The 17957-nt window shown below is 40.3% G+C and overlaps 1 protein-coding gene across 1 annotated transcript; it reads left to right on the plus strand.

Moving 5' to 3' along the window:
• The first annotated feature begins 5358 nt into the window (after positions 1-5358).
• On the plus strand, positions 5359-17186 carry gabra6a (gamma-aminobutyric acid type A receptor subunit alpha6a). Its single transcript, XM_018744373.2, has 11 exons — positions 5359-5393; positions 5520-5620; positions 6167-6234; positions 7362-7582; positions 8841-8923; positions 9011-9154; positions 11327-11479; positions 12854-13136; positions 15618-15833; positions 16621-16634; positions 16966-17186. Exons 1-11 carry the CDS (start codon positions 5359-5361, stop codon positions 17184-17186), a joined length of 1539 nt encoding a protein of 512 aa, XP_018599889.2.
• Positions 17187-17957: the final 771 nt, after the last annotated feature.

Below are 17957 nucleotides of genomic sequence, written 5' to 3' on the forward strand. Positions count from 1 at the left end.
CACAACAGCGCGGAGTGGCGGCTGCCGAGGCGGGTACCGGGGCGCCTTCGCTGGCGTGCAAAAAATAAAACATTTAAAGGGGAAAGTGGAGCAAAACAGCCAAGTAAAGCTATACGAGCGTTCGCCTAGTCACTAGTCAGTCTTCGGAGACATTTCCTGTGTGATTTTTCCGACTTGATGTTTCATGATTTTGTAACCGAATTATATGCATTTTGATCCGCTTCGGGGGAAAAATCAACTAATTCTGTAATGTTGTTTACAACTTACTCACATATTAATTCAAATGGATTTTTTTAATAATCTTGAACAAGTTACGCTGTCATAATGATAATCATATCAGTTTGTAATAAGCTCAACAATAAAAACACAGTACAGCTAGAAACTAAAAAAGTCTACAAAATATACACCCACAACATAGCTATGTATGAGACAAATTTCAAATGTTTCACAACGTGACTTCCTCAAAACTCAGTCTCACATAATACTGAAGAAGAAACCATAGCTGAAGAAGAAAAACAAATAGAAAGACCTCTAAATCAGAAAAATCGTTCGTTGTTGCACAAAGTAACTCCGTCCGTGACCTTAAATAAACCATCTGTAGCTTGTAAAAGATACACAAACAAAACATTTATAAAACACAACACCATAAAAATCTAACTAAACATTAACTACTCTGAAAGACACCGTTTTCCTTCTTAAAGAATTCCCATGAGTTTCTCAGAATAAATTTCATGCATAACATGTAAACAAAATATATATATGCCTGTTGATGTGCCTCACAAATAAAAGCTAAATTTGCCATAAAAGAAACATCAAGTCCTTAATATAGCCCTTGTTGAAAGTTCTGGAAGTCTTTAAGCACATCAGTTCAAACAAAATCCACCACACATGAGTAAAACATCCCCAACCACATTATTTTGTTACCCCATTATTAAGATTTCCCAATATGGACATCGCCAACAAATCCTTCACGCAATAAGGACCATGCAAGTCTATTGTGCCCCAACATCCATTACGCACAGTTCATTCAATTATACAGTAGCAATAATATAACAAAATAATAAGCCATAATGCTGTGCTGCAAAGCATGATGGAACAGCAGCGTTGCACTAATTTCAGCACTATAGGTGATTTAATTCACCTCAGCATGAAGTATATACTGATATACTGATGTACAGTATATCATCTCACTTCTCTGCCAACGTAACATTGTGAATGAATGTATTAATGGCATATTATTTTAGTTTAAATCTCTACAGCTATGCTTTGAAATTGTCTGTTTTGAAAAAGAGGATAATTAATTATTCATTTGAAAAACAAAAATGATCTGGCTTGTTCTCGCAATGTCTGACCAGCCAATAATTATATCTTTTAAAGATTTTGGTTATGAGATTGTTCAAGGGCAGCCAAATCTTAGAGTGTGAATAGTTGGAGTTTGCTTAAATCCATTCCATGATCTGATCAATACAGCCCATGTTCTAAAGTTAGGGATGCCATGGCATTACAGAACAATCACACACATTCACTCACACACTACGTGCACTTTAGTCTCAGTTGTTCATCCGACACACAAGCACAAGGAAACATGACTATTCTCCACAGACCGACCAAGGAACAAACCTTGCACTACTTACTACGCCCCAATACCACCCATTATGGAAGTAAATCTTTGCGAATATCAGCTATGACATCTACAACATAATTTGCTTGTTCTCAGGAGGAGGTGATACTGGGCTCCATAAATTATAGGCCATTGTGGAAAACACAATCCTGCCCTAACATGTTCAGGCTCTGAAACACACCTGTATGTACTAAGAAGTTAAGGAAAGGTTTGGTAGCAATGAAAACTCACGATGACTGTTAGGAATGCAAGTTTATTGGAAGTATTTTTCCCTCTGCCTATGTGAATACATGGTTTTTTACTAAAGTGAAAAACAAAGTGCAAGAGAGAGAAAAATGCATAAAGAAAATGAAAATTTGCACGTCTGATCACAGACAGTTCTCTTTCACAGCCTTCTGAAAAATGGGGTGTATTTGTCGGACACAAAACTCCAAGCATTAAATGGAACATTGTTTTGCTCAGCATGTTCACCTTTCCCATGAGGAAAGCGGGGCTAGTAGTGCAGTGCCAGGGAACAAAAATTAGTTCCCTACAAGTTATGGATTAATGCAGTCTTCAGATTAATAACACTGCTTTCGGGTTCCCTTTACTTTCTTTACTCCTCAGCAAATGCCAGTGTTAAGCACTGCAGTGTCAGACTGAGCAAAAGTTCACAACTTATTGATTATTCACAAAAATAAAAACAAAAGGTGAATGATAGGCCCTCCTATATCATGGAAAATATTAATAGCCTAATGTCTGGTTGGAGGAGTTAAACTGACAGATACATGCAACACAATTTATCTAATGCTATTTTCCCTTACCCCTTTAATAATGGTTATTCATGGAAAGATTGTGTATATTACACAGAAAAGGAAAGAAGAAGGATAATCATTAATATTTTTTTGAAAATGATTCTTTACCAAAAGCATTGTTTGTACCTTTAAGTAAAACAGGATCTTAAGAGCTTAATGACAGTGAATTCTATATAGATTTGTATTTTGAGGCTACAGCTTCATAATAGGGAAAACATAAATCATAGATATACTTTTCAAAGCCCCGATGAATTTCTCAGAAAAACCTACAAAATGCAAAGCACTGCTTTCCTTAAAGACAAGTGTGTAACGTGAAATTTCAGTTCAATTATATATCACAAAAAGGGCGAAAGAAAATTATAGTAAATAGAAATTGCATATTAAATCATAGGCATTCCAATTGGTTAATGACATTTGTATTTTCATATTCACTCAACATTTTGTAAAATGTGTTGCAGGTTAATACCCCTGGGCAAGTTTTTTTAAGTTTTATTCTAACCATCCAAAATATTTTAACTAATGCACTGCATATGCGTTTACTGTGTTTTTCTACACAGTAAAATATGACAAAATAAGGTAACAGATACAAAGCTGGAAAGTCTGACTGCTGAACTGAGTCTTCTAAATGTTGAACGTCTGACCTAAAGCTGCTTCAGAGGAATAGTTCATTTGCAGGCCTTATGATATATATGTATCACACATTTAAAAATGTAATTTTAACAAGATTTTCCTGCAGCCAGTTTATAGCAGGGCAGTATAATTAAAGTGTGATCTCTGCATGCCTCATGATTTTGAAAACCCAAGTGTTATTTTGATGTATTGCATGCTTTTATCAGAAAATTATGTAATTCTGTTTTGGTTGTTTTGAAAAATGGTTGACAAACAGAAGGCTATTATGAAGCTAAATGTTATCTTTGTGACTCAACATAGCAACACGTTGTGAGTCCATTATTGCTTAGATGTACATTTTGGCTTCTTTCTCTTTTTTTGTCCTTTCTCCATGTGTGTTGCCATGGTGTCCTGTACTGCTGCAGTTTTATACATGTGTACTCAAGGGTACAGCTTTCATGTTTGTATCCTTGTTTGACTTCTGTGAGGAATTCATGATGCAAGATTAGCTCTAAATCAAGAAATCAACCATGTAACCCTAATATACCACCACCCCTTGTCCCATGCTTACTTCAATTTAATTTAGTTCTAACGTAGCTACCTGATTTTTGCGTTTGGAATGAAATGTGTAGTGAGAGGAAAGACTATATAAATGGTGCTGAATTGAACTAACCAACCAACCAACCTTCCAACAAGCACTGTCTACTGATCTTAGCAAAGTGTCCCATCAATATTTCTGCTTCCAATTTTTTCAGTCGAAGATATGTATGTTTGATAATACAGAAAATATACATTATAAGAGCACATAATATGCCAAAGTGTATTCAGTACTAGTCTAATATTCCTTTAGTGTGAGATTGATTAGCAGCAACCTTGTAGAAGCAACAGTGTCAGTAAAATAAAGAAAAGGTGAAAACTTGGGCCGATTCACAATGTGGCTGTGTCATAGGCGAGTGGGAACATAATGTGGGCTGTGCGTGTTAGAGTCAGATCTGAGGTTCAACCAGGAAAACATTTCTGTGAAGCAGTTTAGACCTTTGCACCAGTATCATGATGATGATGACCATTATATTTTCATAATCTTACAAGCTTTGGATAAGGGGGGATAGACCACATGAATAATATCATGAATAAGTGCTCTATTACATAAATTTGTGCTTAATGTTGCATATAGATAAAAGTTTAGTTTTTCTTACACTTGTCCCAGGAGACTTAGAATGCTAGCTAAGAAACTTTTTACTTTATTTGTACAGGAGTGTTTTACTAGAGTGCTTCAGGACTCGTCCAACTGTACAACAGAAGGAGTGGGATTCAAGCCAGGGACCCTAAGATCACCTGCTGATCATGCCGCACCAGTGTGCTGCAGTTTACCTCCTTGATGACACTCTCCAGATGGTTAAACTTATTACATCATTTTCTCCAGTTATGATGCATGTTACCAGAGGGGTGAGGTAAGGGTTAGGGTTATTTCTACAGAACCCTACTTTGTGATAATTTCACATTTACTGTGTAGTAATGGTGTTAAACATATAACCTGAAGTATAGTAACCCTAAACTAACACTGAAGATTGTTTTCTGAAAATATTGTCATATGCAGCCACAGTGCTTTTAACAACAAAAAATTTTGCGATGCATTAGCGCATTTTCAGTTACAGCTGTTAATGTGTAATTTTCCAAATTATATTCTATTCAGGGGCACAGTGGCGCAGTGGTGCAGTGGGTTTTGCATGTGCCTGCTATGTGACAGGTCTGGGATTCAAACCCTGCTTCAGGTGCCTTGTGACGGACTGGTGTCTTGTCCTGGGTGTGCCTCCTCCCCCTCACATCCTGTGTTGCCGGGAAAGGCCCCTGGCTTGCTGCAACCCCGCTTGGGACAAACGGTTATAGCAATTGCAAAAATTGCATTCTATTCAAAACAATAAATAAATAGACTAAAGTTATTATTTCTGGAACTGGTATGTCTGGATATGACAAAAGCATCTGTGTCACTTTTAGCAGCAGGACATTAAGAAATCTGCTAAGGGATGAATGCTAATTCCCTGGCAAATCAATGGACGGATTTGGCCGTCTTAATCTCCCATGATGCCGTATTCGATTACTGTCAAAGATCTTCCTGCCTGCTGCTTTTTCAGTAGGACATCATTCTTCTTCAGACAGCTGGACCTGTGAAGCTGTCCCACCACAGGAGTCTTCAGGTACATAGAAAAATCACTGTGAACAGAACCAGAACCTCTTGCTGATTCCTCTAGAAAAAGGTGGATTAGAATAAAAATGAGATGTACAGTCTGTCTCAGTGTGACAGAGGTGTTTTGAGTCTCGGAGTATGACAGAGTCATGGTTTTCCTGTTCACCTGGATTTCCCTGTTGTGGTGAGTGCAACTTTTGCAATTACTGCTATTCGTTTAAATTTATTTGAAGAAATGCATTTATTTTTATTCATTTTTCATAGTGAGAAAAGTTTCACTACCTGATACACAAAACAAATCTGTTTACAGTGCCAGTAAAGTGCGGGGAAGCCAACAGTCGGAAAATGTTACTCGAATATTAGACAGACTACTTGAGGGGTATGACAACCGGCTGAGACCAGGGTTTGGAGGTACTGTAACAACAAACATAATAGTTTGCTCATTGCTCCCCTCAAATGTTCTGAGTGAAAGCACAAGTTGTAATATGTTGAAAAGTAGGCCCATTGAATATTGGGTGGTTTCAGACAGATGCCATGTTATTAAATCATTATATTTATTACTGAAGTCCTTTTCTGTTATTACTTTACTTACTTTATTACACAATAACAGTTTTATAACTTATTAAATAGTACTGTATAGTTTCTAGGTTTTCTTCAGACAGAACTGATCATAGTTTAGGATAAAGTCAATGCTGGTTATTGTAATCCAGTGTTAAATTACCCTCCTTCTAACAACAACTGAAAGATGCACTGCTTTTCAGTAATTTAGGGTAAAGGCTGGACAGTTTCAGACCTTTTACTTCTAATAAATAGTTGAGGGAATGATTGTTCATGGGTTTGTATTATGCAAGTTTAATACTGTAAGTCACCTTGAGCAAAGCCGACGGCTAAATAAAGGTGAACAAATTATTTAAAGTTTTTAATTTTGAATTTTTTTTTACGACAAACATTTTTCAGGCCGTGCTGATGAAATCAAAACCGATATCTTTGTCACAAGCTTCGGCCCAGTTTCAGACGCTGAAATGGTAGGTAGCTAACCTAGTTGCATTTGTCCATTTCTGTAGTCTCTAATGACAAAAACAATATATAAAATTACAGGAATTAGTTGTGTTCAGATTTTGTATTCCTATAAGCAAATTTGAACTCCTTTGCTCTAATCGTTAAACAGACCTACTTTGCTCCAAAAACATTGCTTCAGCATTTGTGCAGATTAAAAATTTTTTTACTGGTTTGACTGCCTCGGTCAGTGGAAGAGCCACAATAGCGCTTTACATCCAATTTATGCCACACAGTAATGATGTTAATGTTTAACATCTATACTGCAATACATCCTCATTAGTATATACAGTAAGTACTGCATTTACTGTCAGGTGTATTACAGTGTAGTTTCTTAAAAGTTGTGAGAAAAATATTAGACCATGCCATGGCCACACACACCAAGAACAGATAAAAAGCCCGAAAAACCTCAACACTTCTGCTTACGCTGCATCACACAACCTACCACCTCCCCATCTCCACCTTTCCCCAGTTCAAAGGGTCCCACAGAGTGGGGCTCAACAACCTTATTCGGTGGCAGGTGCGAGCCCTCCAGTGGACTAAAAGCCCCAGATGGAAAGTTCACGAAGCACTTTCATGACACACATGCCCAAGGTCTTTCACTCCTGAAATAAAGGTTGAGCCTACATTATGAAGTTCACCAGGGACATCTCTTTACCTAAATGCTTACATATAAAATCTTTAATATTTAAATCATGTGTTATTTTTAATCCACTTAAGCAAAACACACACACACACATTTTCAGAACCGCTTGTCCCTTACGGGGTCACGGGGAACCGGAGTCTACCCGGCAACACAGGGCGTAAGGCCAGAGGGGGAAGGGGACACACCCAGGACGGGACGCCAGTCCGCCGCAAGGCACCCCAAGCGGGACTTGAACCCCAGACCCACCGGAGAGCAGGACTGCAGTCCAACCCACTATGCCACCGCACCCCCTTCTAAGCAAAACATATTAGACATTAGATAGTTTTTTTTTTTTTTACATTACAAGAAATAAATAGATTCTTTTGAATGTTAATCATTCTTAAATTAAAGTGTGTCGTAATGATTCATATGTTATTTCACTGTTTTTTGCATGTATTAAAAACTTTTTAGGAATTCACTATAGACGTGTTTTTCCGTCAAACATGGATTGATGAGCGGCTCAGATTTGAAGGACCCATTGAGATCCTGCGCCTCAACAACCTCATGGTCAACAAGATCTGGACACCAGACACTTTCTTCCGCAATGGCAAGAAGTCAGTTGCTCACAATATGACTTCCCCCAACAAGATGTTCCGTATAATGAAGAATGGAACTGTGCTCTACACTATGAGGTACTACAATTCCAACTCCATTTCCCTGATTAAAGGTAGAACAGAACATTACATTTAAACATGGTGGGGCAGTGGGTAAAGCTGGGGCCTCACAGTTCCTGAGTTGCTTAGTGGATGTGGGGTTTTTGTACAGTATTTCTCCCCATGTTCATATGAAAAAAGGCACTGACAAACCACTTCTGTTTCTCCTTTGCATTGAAAACCACTCAAGTGATCACTAAGAGTTGAACTCAACTCAATGGCACACACACACACACACACACACATTTTCTGAACCGCTTGTCCCATACGGGGTCACGGGGAACTGGAGCCTACGCAGCAACACAGGGCGTAGGGCCAGAGGGGGAGGGGACACACCTAGGACGGGACGCCAGTCCATCGCAAGGCACCCCAAGCGGGACTCAAACCGCAGACCCACTGGAGAGCAGGACCTAGTCCAACCCACTGCACCACCACTGCACCACCACACCCCCCTCAATGGCACAGTAATCCATTAAATTATGAAAAGTAATTTTCTGTTCACTTCTGTCTAATTTTATTCCAAATCACAAAGGTCTGAATTTATTAGAGTTTAGCCATTGCTAGAGCAACCATAAAAATGCAATGAACACACAATAGTGAATTTTTCAAGTTTCAGACTTCCAGTCCTGTAATTGTTTTTGACATGCATGTGTTCTAGAAAGGCTCAGATACTGCACAGTACAAAAAAAATAAAAAATTCACATGAGGGTTCTAGAGGGAAAAATAAAGCTACATTACAGTGTTGTTCTGACTCACATACAATTGACACTGGAAAAGCTAAGTTGAAGGGTTACAGCTACATTGTCAGTGTTAAAAGTTACTGCACACATTGAACGGTATTTCTTTGATGTTATTTGGTTAAGAAAAAACAATTAATTTGCACTTATCCATTTAGCATACGCTTTCCTCCGAAGCAACGTACAACTCGGAGTAAGGGACATTTAATCTTTCAGAACACTACAGACTAGGCAAGTTCAAGCCCAAGGTCTATCACCGTACCCCATGAATATGTACATCAACAGCATGGGAAAAATATTGAGTCAGCTCTAATGACTGACTGTAATAACTAGCTTTAAAAAGTCCTGCTCATCACCCTTGATCGAGGCATCTACCTCTAAAGAAACACTCTGGTATGACATCGCTTTATTATCTTCATTAGCAATTGCTTGTCTTTAAATATTCAGTGTATTTTAAATTAATGAAGCTATATCTGTCTTCTGTTCGATTTGTGCTGCAGGCTAACCATCAGAGCCGAATGTCGAATGAGACTGATGAACTTCCCAATGGATGGACATGCCTGTCCTCTCAAATTTGGCAGCTGTAATTAAACCTCTGTCATGTTCCGACCACTTCAGTCAGATGTGGAATGATTAATATCTAACAATAGTGTGTACGTTTAAAATGCAGATGGATACTCCATTACAGAAGTTGTGTACACATGGAAGAAAGGACCACTGTTATCAGTGGAAGTACCAAAAGAGTCATCAAGTCTGCTGCAGTATGATTTAGTGGGGCAGACGGTGTCCAGTGAAACGGTCAAAATAAACACAGGTAGGGGTATAATTCAATGAACATCTCTCTCTCTCTCTCTCTCTCTCTCTCTCTCTCTCTCTCTCTCTCTCTGTGTGTGTGTGTTTGTTGTCTGAGCTGGGTGTGGTCAAGCAAATAATGCAGTTCCACAAAAAGACCGGTCCACAGAATCCTGGATCAGTCCACCGAATCCTAGACTATGACACATTTTGTTTCATGTATTAATTCATTGCACTGACTTTTATTGGAGTCATTAAACTTGCTGCTCTTTCTGGATTATAATTTTCTCTGAAGCTTTCCAGCATTTAGACCAGGGCAACACTGCAGTGAGATGAGAATCATTACCATTCACTGGAACTAGCTGCTTGGAGAACATGCTTCTGTGGAAAAACTCATTAATCCTGCATGTCTTGCTCAGCTCATTTGGAGAAGCGAGAAATAAGTTACCGTTAAAATTTTCTCATGAACATTTTAGATCTTTGTGTATTTTTAGGAGACAAGACCCACATTAAAAAGAAAAAAAAATATATATATTTTTTAAATTCTTCTCTTAAAATTTGTTATAAATTATTGCAGTATCAGTTTTATAGAATGTGAGTTGAGATGTATATTATATACATTAGATAGGATATCCACTAGATGAATTTTACATTTTAGGGCATATTACATAATACATCAGGTGCTGGCCTTAAGTGGGATTTTTTTCTGGCAAACGACAATCATATGTCTTCTGCAATGTCAGTTCCTTGAGCAGGAGGAAGTGTGGAAGAGCACGTGGACAAAATGCATTATACATTATCACACACTACTTTGATGGAAAGGCATGAGCATATGAAAAGTTTTTTCCAAGCTGAAACTATTAAAACACATGTCCATTGTGTGCAACTGTGGCCCACAAACCCAATATTGTGAAACATAAATAATCCACTTTTTAAGCTTTTAAATGTGAATAATTTGTGCTTTAGTCACGAGAGCAGGATTGCTCTGCGAGGGCAGCGATACCCTTGACAGTCAGTGCTAAGAGGCTTAACAGAGCAGGTCTAATTTATACCTCTCCCTTTTGGCTTAAAAAAAGCCCATTGACTAAATCCCAATAGTCCCTGCCCACAGTTTATATCTGAGGAGCAGGAGTATGAGGAGATCAGAGCTGAGGAAGTCCAGAGATGTTTACTCTACCAAGGACTCCGCTCGTCTGCCAAAATAAGAGGAAGGCTATTTCTCCGTTTTGAGTAACTGAAGTGCAGGGATTGTAGCACAAGAACCTTCTTAAAGATTGTCCATCACTCTCCTGTTTTCTTTATTGTTGTCTTATGCCTTCAATAACTCAATGATGTGTTAGCTACAGTGAAAAAAATTAACAGTATCTGACAGTATCTACACTTTATCGTTATTAGCAGTTCCGTAGCATGAACTGAGATTTTATTTCACTCAAAAGCCTTGAGCTGTTTTCGAGATATGACCAAAAACACTACACCTAGTGGATTTGTGAGACACAGAAACATTCTGTTGTTCTATTTTTGTCTCAAAAGTGGGATAAAATCACAGGACTAGGGAATTGTGACATTATTGGTAATGATCCATAATATTACCTTGAATTAATGAAGACATTAAAGATAGAGAATTTGTGACAAGAGCTAAACTTAACATGGTATTCAGCTAAAGAATCAGTAAAGCAGAAGGGCTCATCCTCACACACACACACACACACACACACACACACACACACACACACACACACACACACACACACGCACACATCCACACATACTTAATGGAGAATTAATAAAGACATGAATGAACGCATGTCCTAAAAACACCCTGGCTGATTTGGAATTTGTAGGTGTACTAGAATTTTCAATTAAAAAGAAAATAAAAATGAGAAAAAAGTATTTAACTCATTAGAAACTGGCATAAATGAAAACAGCATCGCTATAAACATAGGTTAATTTTGGTTATCTTATTTTGCTGAGAAAATATTTTAGCAATGCATCATCCTTTGTTTTTGATTCTTGCTTAAATATCAATCAAATATGATAAGTTTCTCTGTCATTCTTAACGTCAGGCCATCAGTACTAGGAAATTGCTTTTGAGAGTCTTAAACATATACTTATGCTGCATGGCAATATGTTTGCAACCACAAATACAACAGCTGTATTCATAACAACATGTCAACTTTTTCCCTTTTCTTTCCAGGAGAATACTCTGTCCAGACTGTTTATTTTATGCTGGAAAGAAAACTAGGCTATTATCTTATTCAAACATATATCCCACTGATCATGATTGTTGTACTCTCACAAGTTGTGTTCTGGATCAACAAGGAGTCCATCCCTGCACGTACTGTGGCTGGTATGAAAAGTTCCTCTTTCTGAATCTCATGTACCTATGACGTAAGTTTAGTGTTGCAGGAAGTAGTCATGCATACATTAAGGACATCCAAGAGCCACAGAAACACACTGTCTTAGATGCTGGAGTATTTGGTCACTGCCCCATGTATTATGACTATTCAATTTGAGTTTTCAGCCAAGATTTATGTGCGAACATCAGGGGACCTTTTTTTCTGTGTCTATGATTGTGACGAGATTGAAATTCTGCATTTTGCTATGTAAGGACATGCTTGTTGAATGGAAGTAAATGTTTCCTTGCAGACATTGCATACTGTATTTTCATTGTTTTGTGCATGGTGAGATGCTTGAAGTTGGGAGGATTATTGCTCAATTTTTTTCCTTAGACAAGACTGAAACAGTTGTATGACTTGAGCTTAAAACAAGTCTGAATTTTCCACCCTCTTAACATTTTATGAGCCAGTTCATTTTCCTCTAATGTTAAGGTCTGGCATTTCTGAGTTGTCGCTAATTAATATTCATAGTCCACTTATGTAAGTTGTTTTTAGCCACGTTAATTTGGCACTTAGATAACCTTGCATTTCATTCAATTACAAGAACTTAGTGTGAAGATAAAAATAGACTGATAAAAGATAAATGTCGGTTTTATTGGCTCTTACGCAGAAGTTTCAATTGGTCATCTTACAGATGAATGTAAGATACAGTGGAATGTCGTAACTCGAACTTAATTCGCTCCAGAAGGGCGTTCGAGTTCTGAAAAGTTTGAGTTCTGAATCAATTTCTCCCGTAAGAAATAATGAAAATTGGATTAATCCGTTCCAGACCCCCAAATGATTGCCTATTTAAACCTACCGGTATATACACACATACCTGATGCTAAAACCATAAAATTAAAAGTGTAAAACCCATAAATACATTAAATAAACTCCGCAAGTTTTCAGGCAAGACTGACTCATAACGAGTCATAAGCGTCATACGCGCCCTTTGTTTTACAGGAAAAAAGGAAGCGTCACGTGTCCAACAGGTTTTAGCCTGAAAGGTTCATTGGTTCGAGTTCCGAAATTTCGTTCGAGTTCTGAGACATTTTTTTCTGTAATAACTCGTTCGAGTTCCGAATTGTTCGAGTTCAGAAACGCTCGAGTTCCGAGGTTCCACTGTATTATATGATGCTTAATAATTTACACAAGAGAGAGTAATGCAAGCATGCAAGTTATAATTTGTACTGCATTTTAATATGTCATGCTAAACTTTAAGTAGTCTTCCATGCAATTCGTAGATGGAAGTGATTGTGAAAAATCCGTAGACTGTTAATAAATGTTGATTTTTTTCCCCTCTCTATGTCTCACCTCTTTGATTTATCCTCCTCTCCTTCTCCCAGGCATCACCACAGTTCTCACCATGACAACCCTCAGCATCAGCGCCCGCCATTCACTGCCCAAGGTGTCCTACACCACGGCCATGGACTGGTTTATTGCTGTGTGCTTTGCATTCGTTTTCTCCGCCCTCATCGAGTTTGCCGCTGTGAACTACTTCTCTACACTGCATATCCACAAGGAGATGCGGAAGGCTGCACGGGTGGCCAGGGCAGCAGCTCTGGAGGCCATGTTAGCGAGTGAAGAGGACGATGATGCAGACGAGGGCATACCTGTAATTACTCGAGCGTGACCGCAGTGCGAGAGTAGAGGAATCATAGCAATAAGAGGCCTTCACTGGCGCAGCAACCAGTTACATAATTGAATTAAGCCATGAAATCTCTAGATCAATTACGGTAGACTTTGCCTTTAGATACAAATGTTGCCCAGGCAAGAACCCTGAAAACATCCTTTTTTTGTGCATTGTCCAGCCTCCATTTCGCCCTGACAGAGCACTTGAGTGGCAGAAGCAACATGCAGGGAATGAATGGCCTCTGAGAAGAGAGACACTGACTGGATCAGCAGCACTGAATAGGATAGAAGGACCTGCTATTATGTAAAGCTCTTATGTCTCTTCGCCATCTTCTCAAATGTCTCACAGTTATTTTTAAAATATCTCCAATTGAGTAGCGCCTACGATGCGCTCATTATGTAACCGAGGAGGAAATCCGTGAGGAGAACTCGCAATGCTACACCTTTGTAAATGCTAAAGACCCAGAGGCCTGGGGTGGGAACCTTGTGTACGTGCTGGTCATGTGCTCGGATAACGTCAAGGGCGGCAGGAGCTCATGTGTGCATTTTTCAGAATATTAGGACCAAACATTGAATCTGCGGATGTTAACAATATAAAAAATATAGGCCTTGTGCACCTTTTTTCCCAGAAGGTTATTCGCAACGCAGGAAAAGGCCCAGCATCTTTCCTGATCACGCCAGTGCCGGGCTCATTCCTTTTTCACTGGGGGACCGGCGCGCCACATGCCGTAAAGGAGCGGGGTGTGAAATGAGCACTGGGCCTCCTGGGACGAAGGCCACACGGAAAGCTCGTTGTTATCGTTTTAGAGATGGCCACGGTTCAGTGTGCCTCGATGCCGCCCCGCCGAACCGCCTCCCCCCACCTTTACTGAGTGCGCACAGCCCTTGGCGCCTGACATTTGCAGCCGCAACCTGGCCTGCGATGGACGGCATTCAAAAACCCACGCCACCCACAGCCTGTCTCCACGCCGCGCTTGGAGCCCTCCAAGCTACTCTTAAAGCTGAAGGAGCACTTTTTATTAACAATATCCCCATTTCATTGTTGCATATTCATACCGGCTAATATCCACTGTGTCCACTCAGTCGTAAAGAGCAATATTCATTCTGTTACTGAAATTCTACTCTTTATTGCATTACATGCTATATCTTAAACTGTTTTCCATTACCCAGTCTTCTTAGTACCTGATATTTTCTAACCATGTGAAGAAAGGTCACAGATGTTACCGCCATTACGTACTGCTCTCAGTTTGTTTTGTCGCAGAGCCACGACTGTACTCCTCTGGAGCCGCGTGCTCACTGTGATTAGGATGAGCAATTAAATCGCAGCCAAAATGACTTCTTAGCCTTTTTTTGAAGCAAATTCAAATATAATTGTCACAAGTCTCATTTTATCAGTTTTCCTTTGTCAGTTTTTATGGTACAAAACCTGTGCCATACCTGTCTGACAACCTATAAATGCCTTGTGTCACTAGTACTCATGCTGGTCTCTGCTGATGAGTGGCAGTCTGAAGGCAGTGACGCCATGGAGGAGCTCAGCAACCCAAACCTGAAATGGAGACTGGATAGATGCATATGTAGTTGTACTTTACCAGTCAAAACTGTGAGTGCACTTCAACAAAACTTTTTTTTTTCTTCTTTATTACAAAGAATTTGCTTTACAGGGGGTGCGGTGGCGCAGTGGGTTGGGCCACAGTCCTGCTCTCCGGTGGGTCTGGGGTTCAAGTCCCGCTTGGGGTGCCTTGCGACGGACTGGCGTCCCGTCCTGGGTGTGTCCCCTCCCCCTCCAGCCTTGCGCCCTGTGTTGCCGGGTAGGCTCTGGTTCCCTGTGACCCCGTATGGGACAAGCGGTTCTGAAAATGTGTGTGAAATTTGCTTTACAAGTTTGATCAAGAAAGGAGCCTGTCCTCCCAGCTCTTTTACGTGACACTTGCGGGTTGCTGTGTTTTAACTTGCCTGTCCAGTTCATCCCAGGTTCCTAAAGCGTACTCAAACTTTTGACTGGTACTGTATATGTTGTAAATGTTCTTGAGAGCAGAAATACAGTGGCATTTATGACTGAGGGAGTATAGCTGTCTGGAAAGGAAGACGCTGCTCTTAATGTTTAATTTCACAGTACCAGTGGGTCTGGGGTTCAAGTCACGCTTGGGGTGCCTTGCGACGGACTGGCGTCCCGTCCTGAGTGTGTCCCCTCCCCCTCTGGCCTTACGCCCTGCGTTACCGGGTAGGCTCCAGTTCCCCGTGACCCCGTATGGGACAAGCGGTTCTGAAAATGTGTGTGTGTGTGTGTGTGTGTGTGTGTGTGCTTTGCCCAAAGTGACTTATACTTTGACATGGGTTGTTTTGCCAAAACAATCAGATCAAGTCCAAGGATCTAAACCAATAGCCGCTAGTTTACAAGCCTATGTCTGTAACCACTACTGTTTTTCTCTCCCATCCGCTGATTGCCCTATAGATGCCAGGTGATAACCGGTGCCCGAGAACGAGGAGGATGAGCTCGCTGCGTAGTGAACAGTTCATGCCAGTGCAGGTGCCAGCCTTCTTCTTACAAGGCTCTGCTATTCCAGCCAATGCCTTCATGGGCGACACCAGCCCCATCGACAAATACGCTCGAATCCTCTTTCCCCTGTCCTTCGGGGCTTTCAATTTGATCTATTGGGTTGTCTATCTCACGAAGGACACCATGGAGCCCTTAAGGTAAACCACCTCCACTTGGCTACTTTATTATTACTGTTTGTTGTTATGCAGAGGAACTAAGTTTTTCTTTACACTCTAGAGTTTCATACTTTATACCACTGTATTTGTTCACTGAATAAGCACCTTTTCGGAAGAGTACAATTCCAGGGGACCTGCTGGAACTTGTACTGACCATTATTTCTAAGAAAATTATGTATTTACATTTATTCATTCAGGAGAAGGGGCAGGGTAGTGTGGCAGCTTTGCCCTGTGCTTGCTGTGTGGCAGGTCTGGGGTTCAAGCCCTGCTTGGGGTGCCCTGCAGTGGACTAGCATTTTGTCTTGGGGCAAGTGGTTGTGTACAATGTGATGTATTTAGCAAATTCCTCCAAAGTGGCACACAGCTCAGAATAAACAAAAGTGCATTTCACCAAAAGGGAAACTCATCCAAATATGCATTTTTCAGAGTATGGTCGCTTAGTCCAATACCATCGTTTTTGCCAGCATACATAGCACTAGCAACGGCATACAGAACTAAGAACTAGGCCTTTTAAGATGCTTTCTGAAGTGTAGAAGTGCTTTAATTTTTTGGAGTACATCAAAGAACATACTGTGCATTAAATCACAGCACTGGAAATGAACAGCGTGAAGAGCTACAGCTCACATTTATTTCTGGGGAGCATCTAGTCCCTTCCATTGAAGACTTAACATAGCTGTAAGAAGCACCCACTTACTTCATGGGAAAACATGAATGTTTGTGCCTGTGGTAGTGATGCCCTCTGGCTTTGGTGCATCTTTCATCACGTCAGGCAGAGAGGAGAAAGTATTTTTCCTCCTGACAGTCGGGGAAGTCTGATCAGGTGCCACAGTCCTGCCCACTGGGGCCCATAAGGGAGCCTATCTGCTCTCATTTAAGACAATGCCTGAGAGACCATAAATTATGGAGCAGCCACAATCCATGTGTAGTCCTGACCTAATTAATTAAAACTGCACTGTTATTGATGGGTCTTTTTCCATACATTCCTAAATGTGTGTGGATTTTAAATGCAGAGAAATCACAAGAGTCTGACTGTCCCAAGGCCTTGATGACAATACAGTGCGTGCAAGGAGAGTATGGTTGCACACATGTGCTCCTCTCGTTGTGCTTCCTTCAGCTCACATTCACGCTCACACTTACCTGCAGTGTGACCGTGATGCTAGAGGAGTAATCAAAAGGAGGCCGTCCTTGACAGTGAGCACCCCCATTCCTGGCAGTGACGTCAAAAGTGTCACATGGCACCAAGCCCCAGGTGACTGTCACAGTGCTGACTTGGAGAGCATGGGAATCGACATGGCTACTGGAGCGAGTCCCAGTAAGCACCACTGTAACAAGTAAAACCACATCAGTGTTACGCTTGACCTACCCCTCTTACATCAGTTCCCATCCAACCACATACCACTGGCTGCTTGTCAGTTTTGTGAACGGTTAAACTATATGTAATATCTTAAAGAGGCAGAGAGGATAAGACTTTATTCCACAGAAAAACCACCATTCTTGGGGGGCTCATATTTAACAGCACAAATAGAATTCCACTGACAATTCACAGTGGCTGTCATATTCCAGGGCTCTGCCTTTCCGATGGTCTTTTATTAATGAAGGGGTCTTTAAAAGATATCTCCAAAAATGACAAGAGCAATATGGAGACCCTAGTGTTCTTGGTGAGCTAGAGAAGCTTAGATATGGAGCTTATGTGTGCAAAATGTACCTTCAGACAATAAAAACACCATGCTCCTGGGTAAAAAAGTAATCCCTACAGACCCAGGGCACCTACTAGCACACTGGTTATGCTGTTGCTTTTGGACCCACCGGTCACAGGTTTGAATCTCACTTCCAGCTGTAGCACCTTTTAGCATGGTACTTACCCAAAAAACTGCGCCTGCAAAATTTAACCAGGTGTAAAAATGGGTAAATAATTGTAGGTACCTTAACACTGAAAGTTCCTTTGGCGAAAATCATCTGCTAAATAAATAAATTTAAACTGGATAGTCATTTCACTACTCAGTTTTAAAACAGGTTAAAATGTTAATGTCGTGTAATTCTGTATTAAACCCTAGTAAATGTTTTGATTGTTGTATGAAAGTCAGCGTTCATGCAAATGATTTGGAA

This window comes from Scleropages formosus, chromosome 13, assembly GCF_900964775.1.
Source record: "Scleropages formosus chromosome 13, fSclFor1.1, whole genome shotgun sequence".
Taxonomy (NCBI): domain Eukaryota; kingdom Metazoa; phylum Chordata; class Actinopteri; order Osteoglossiformes; family Osteoglossidae; genus Scleropages; species Scleropages formosus.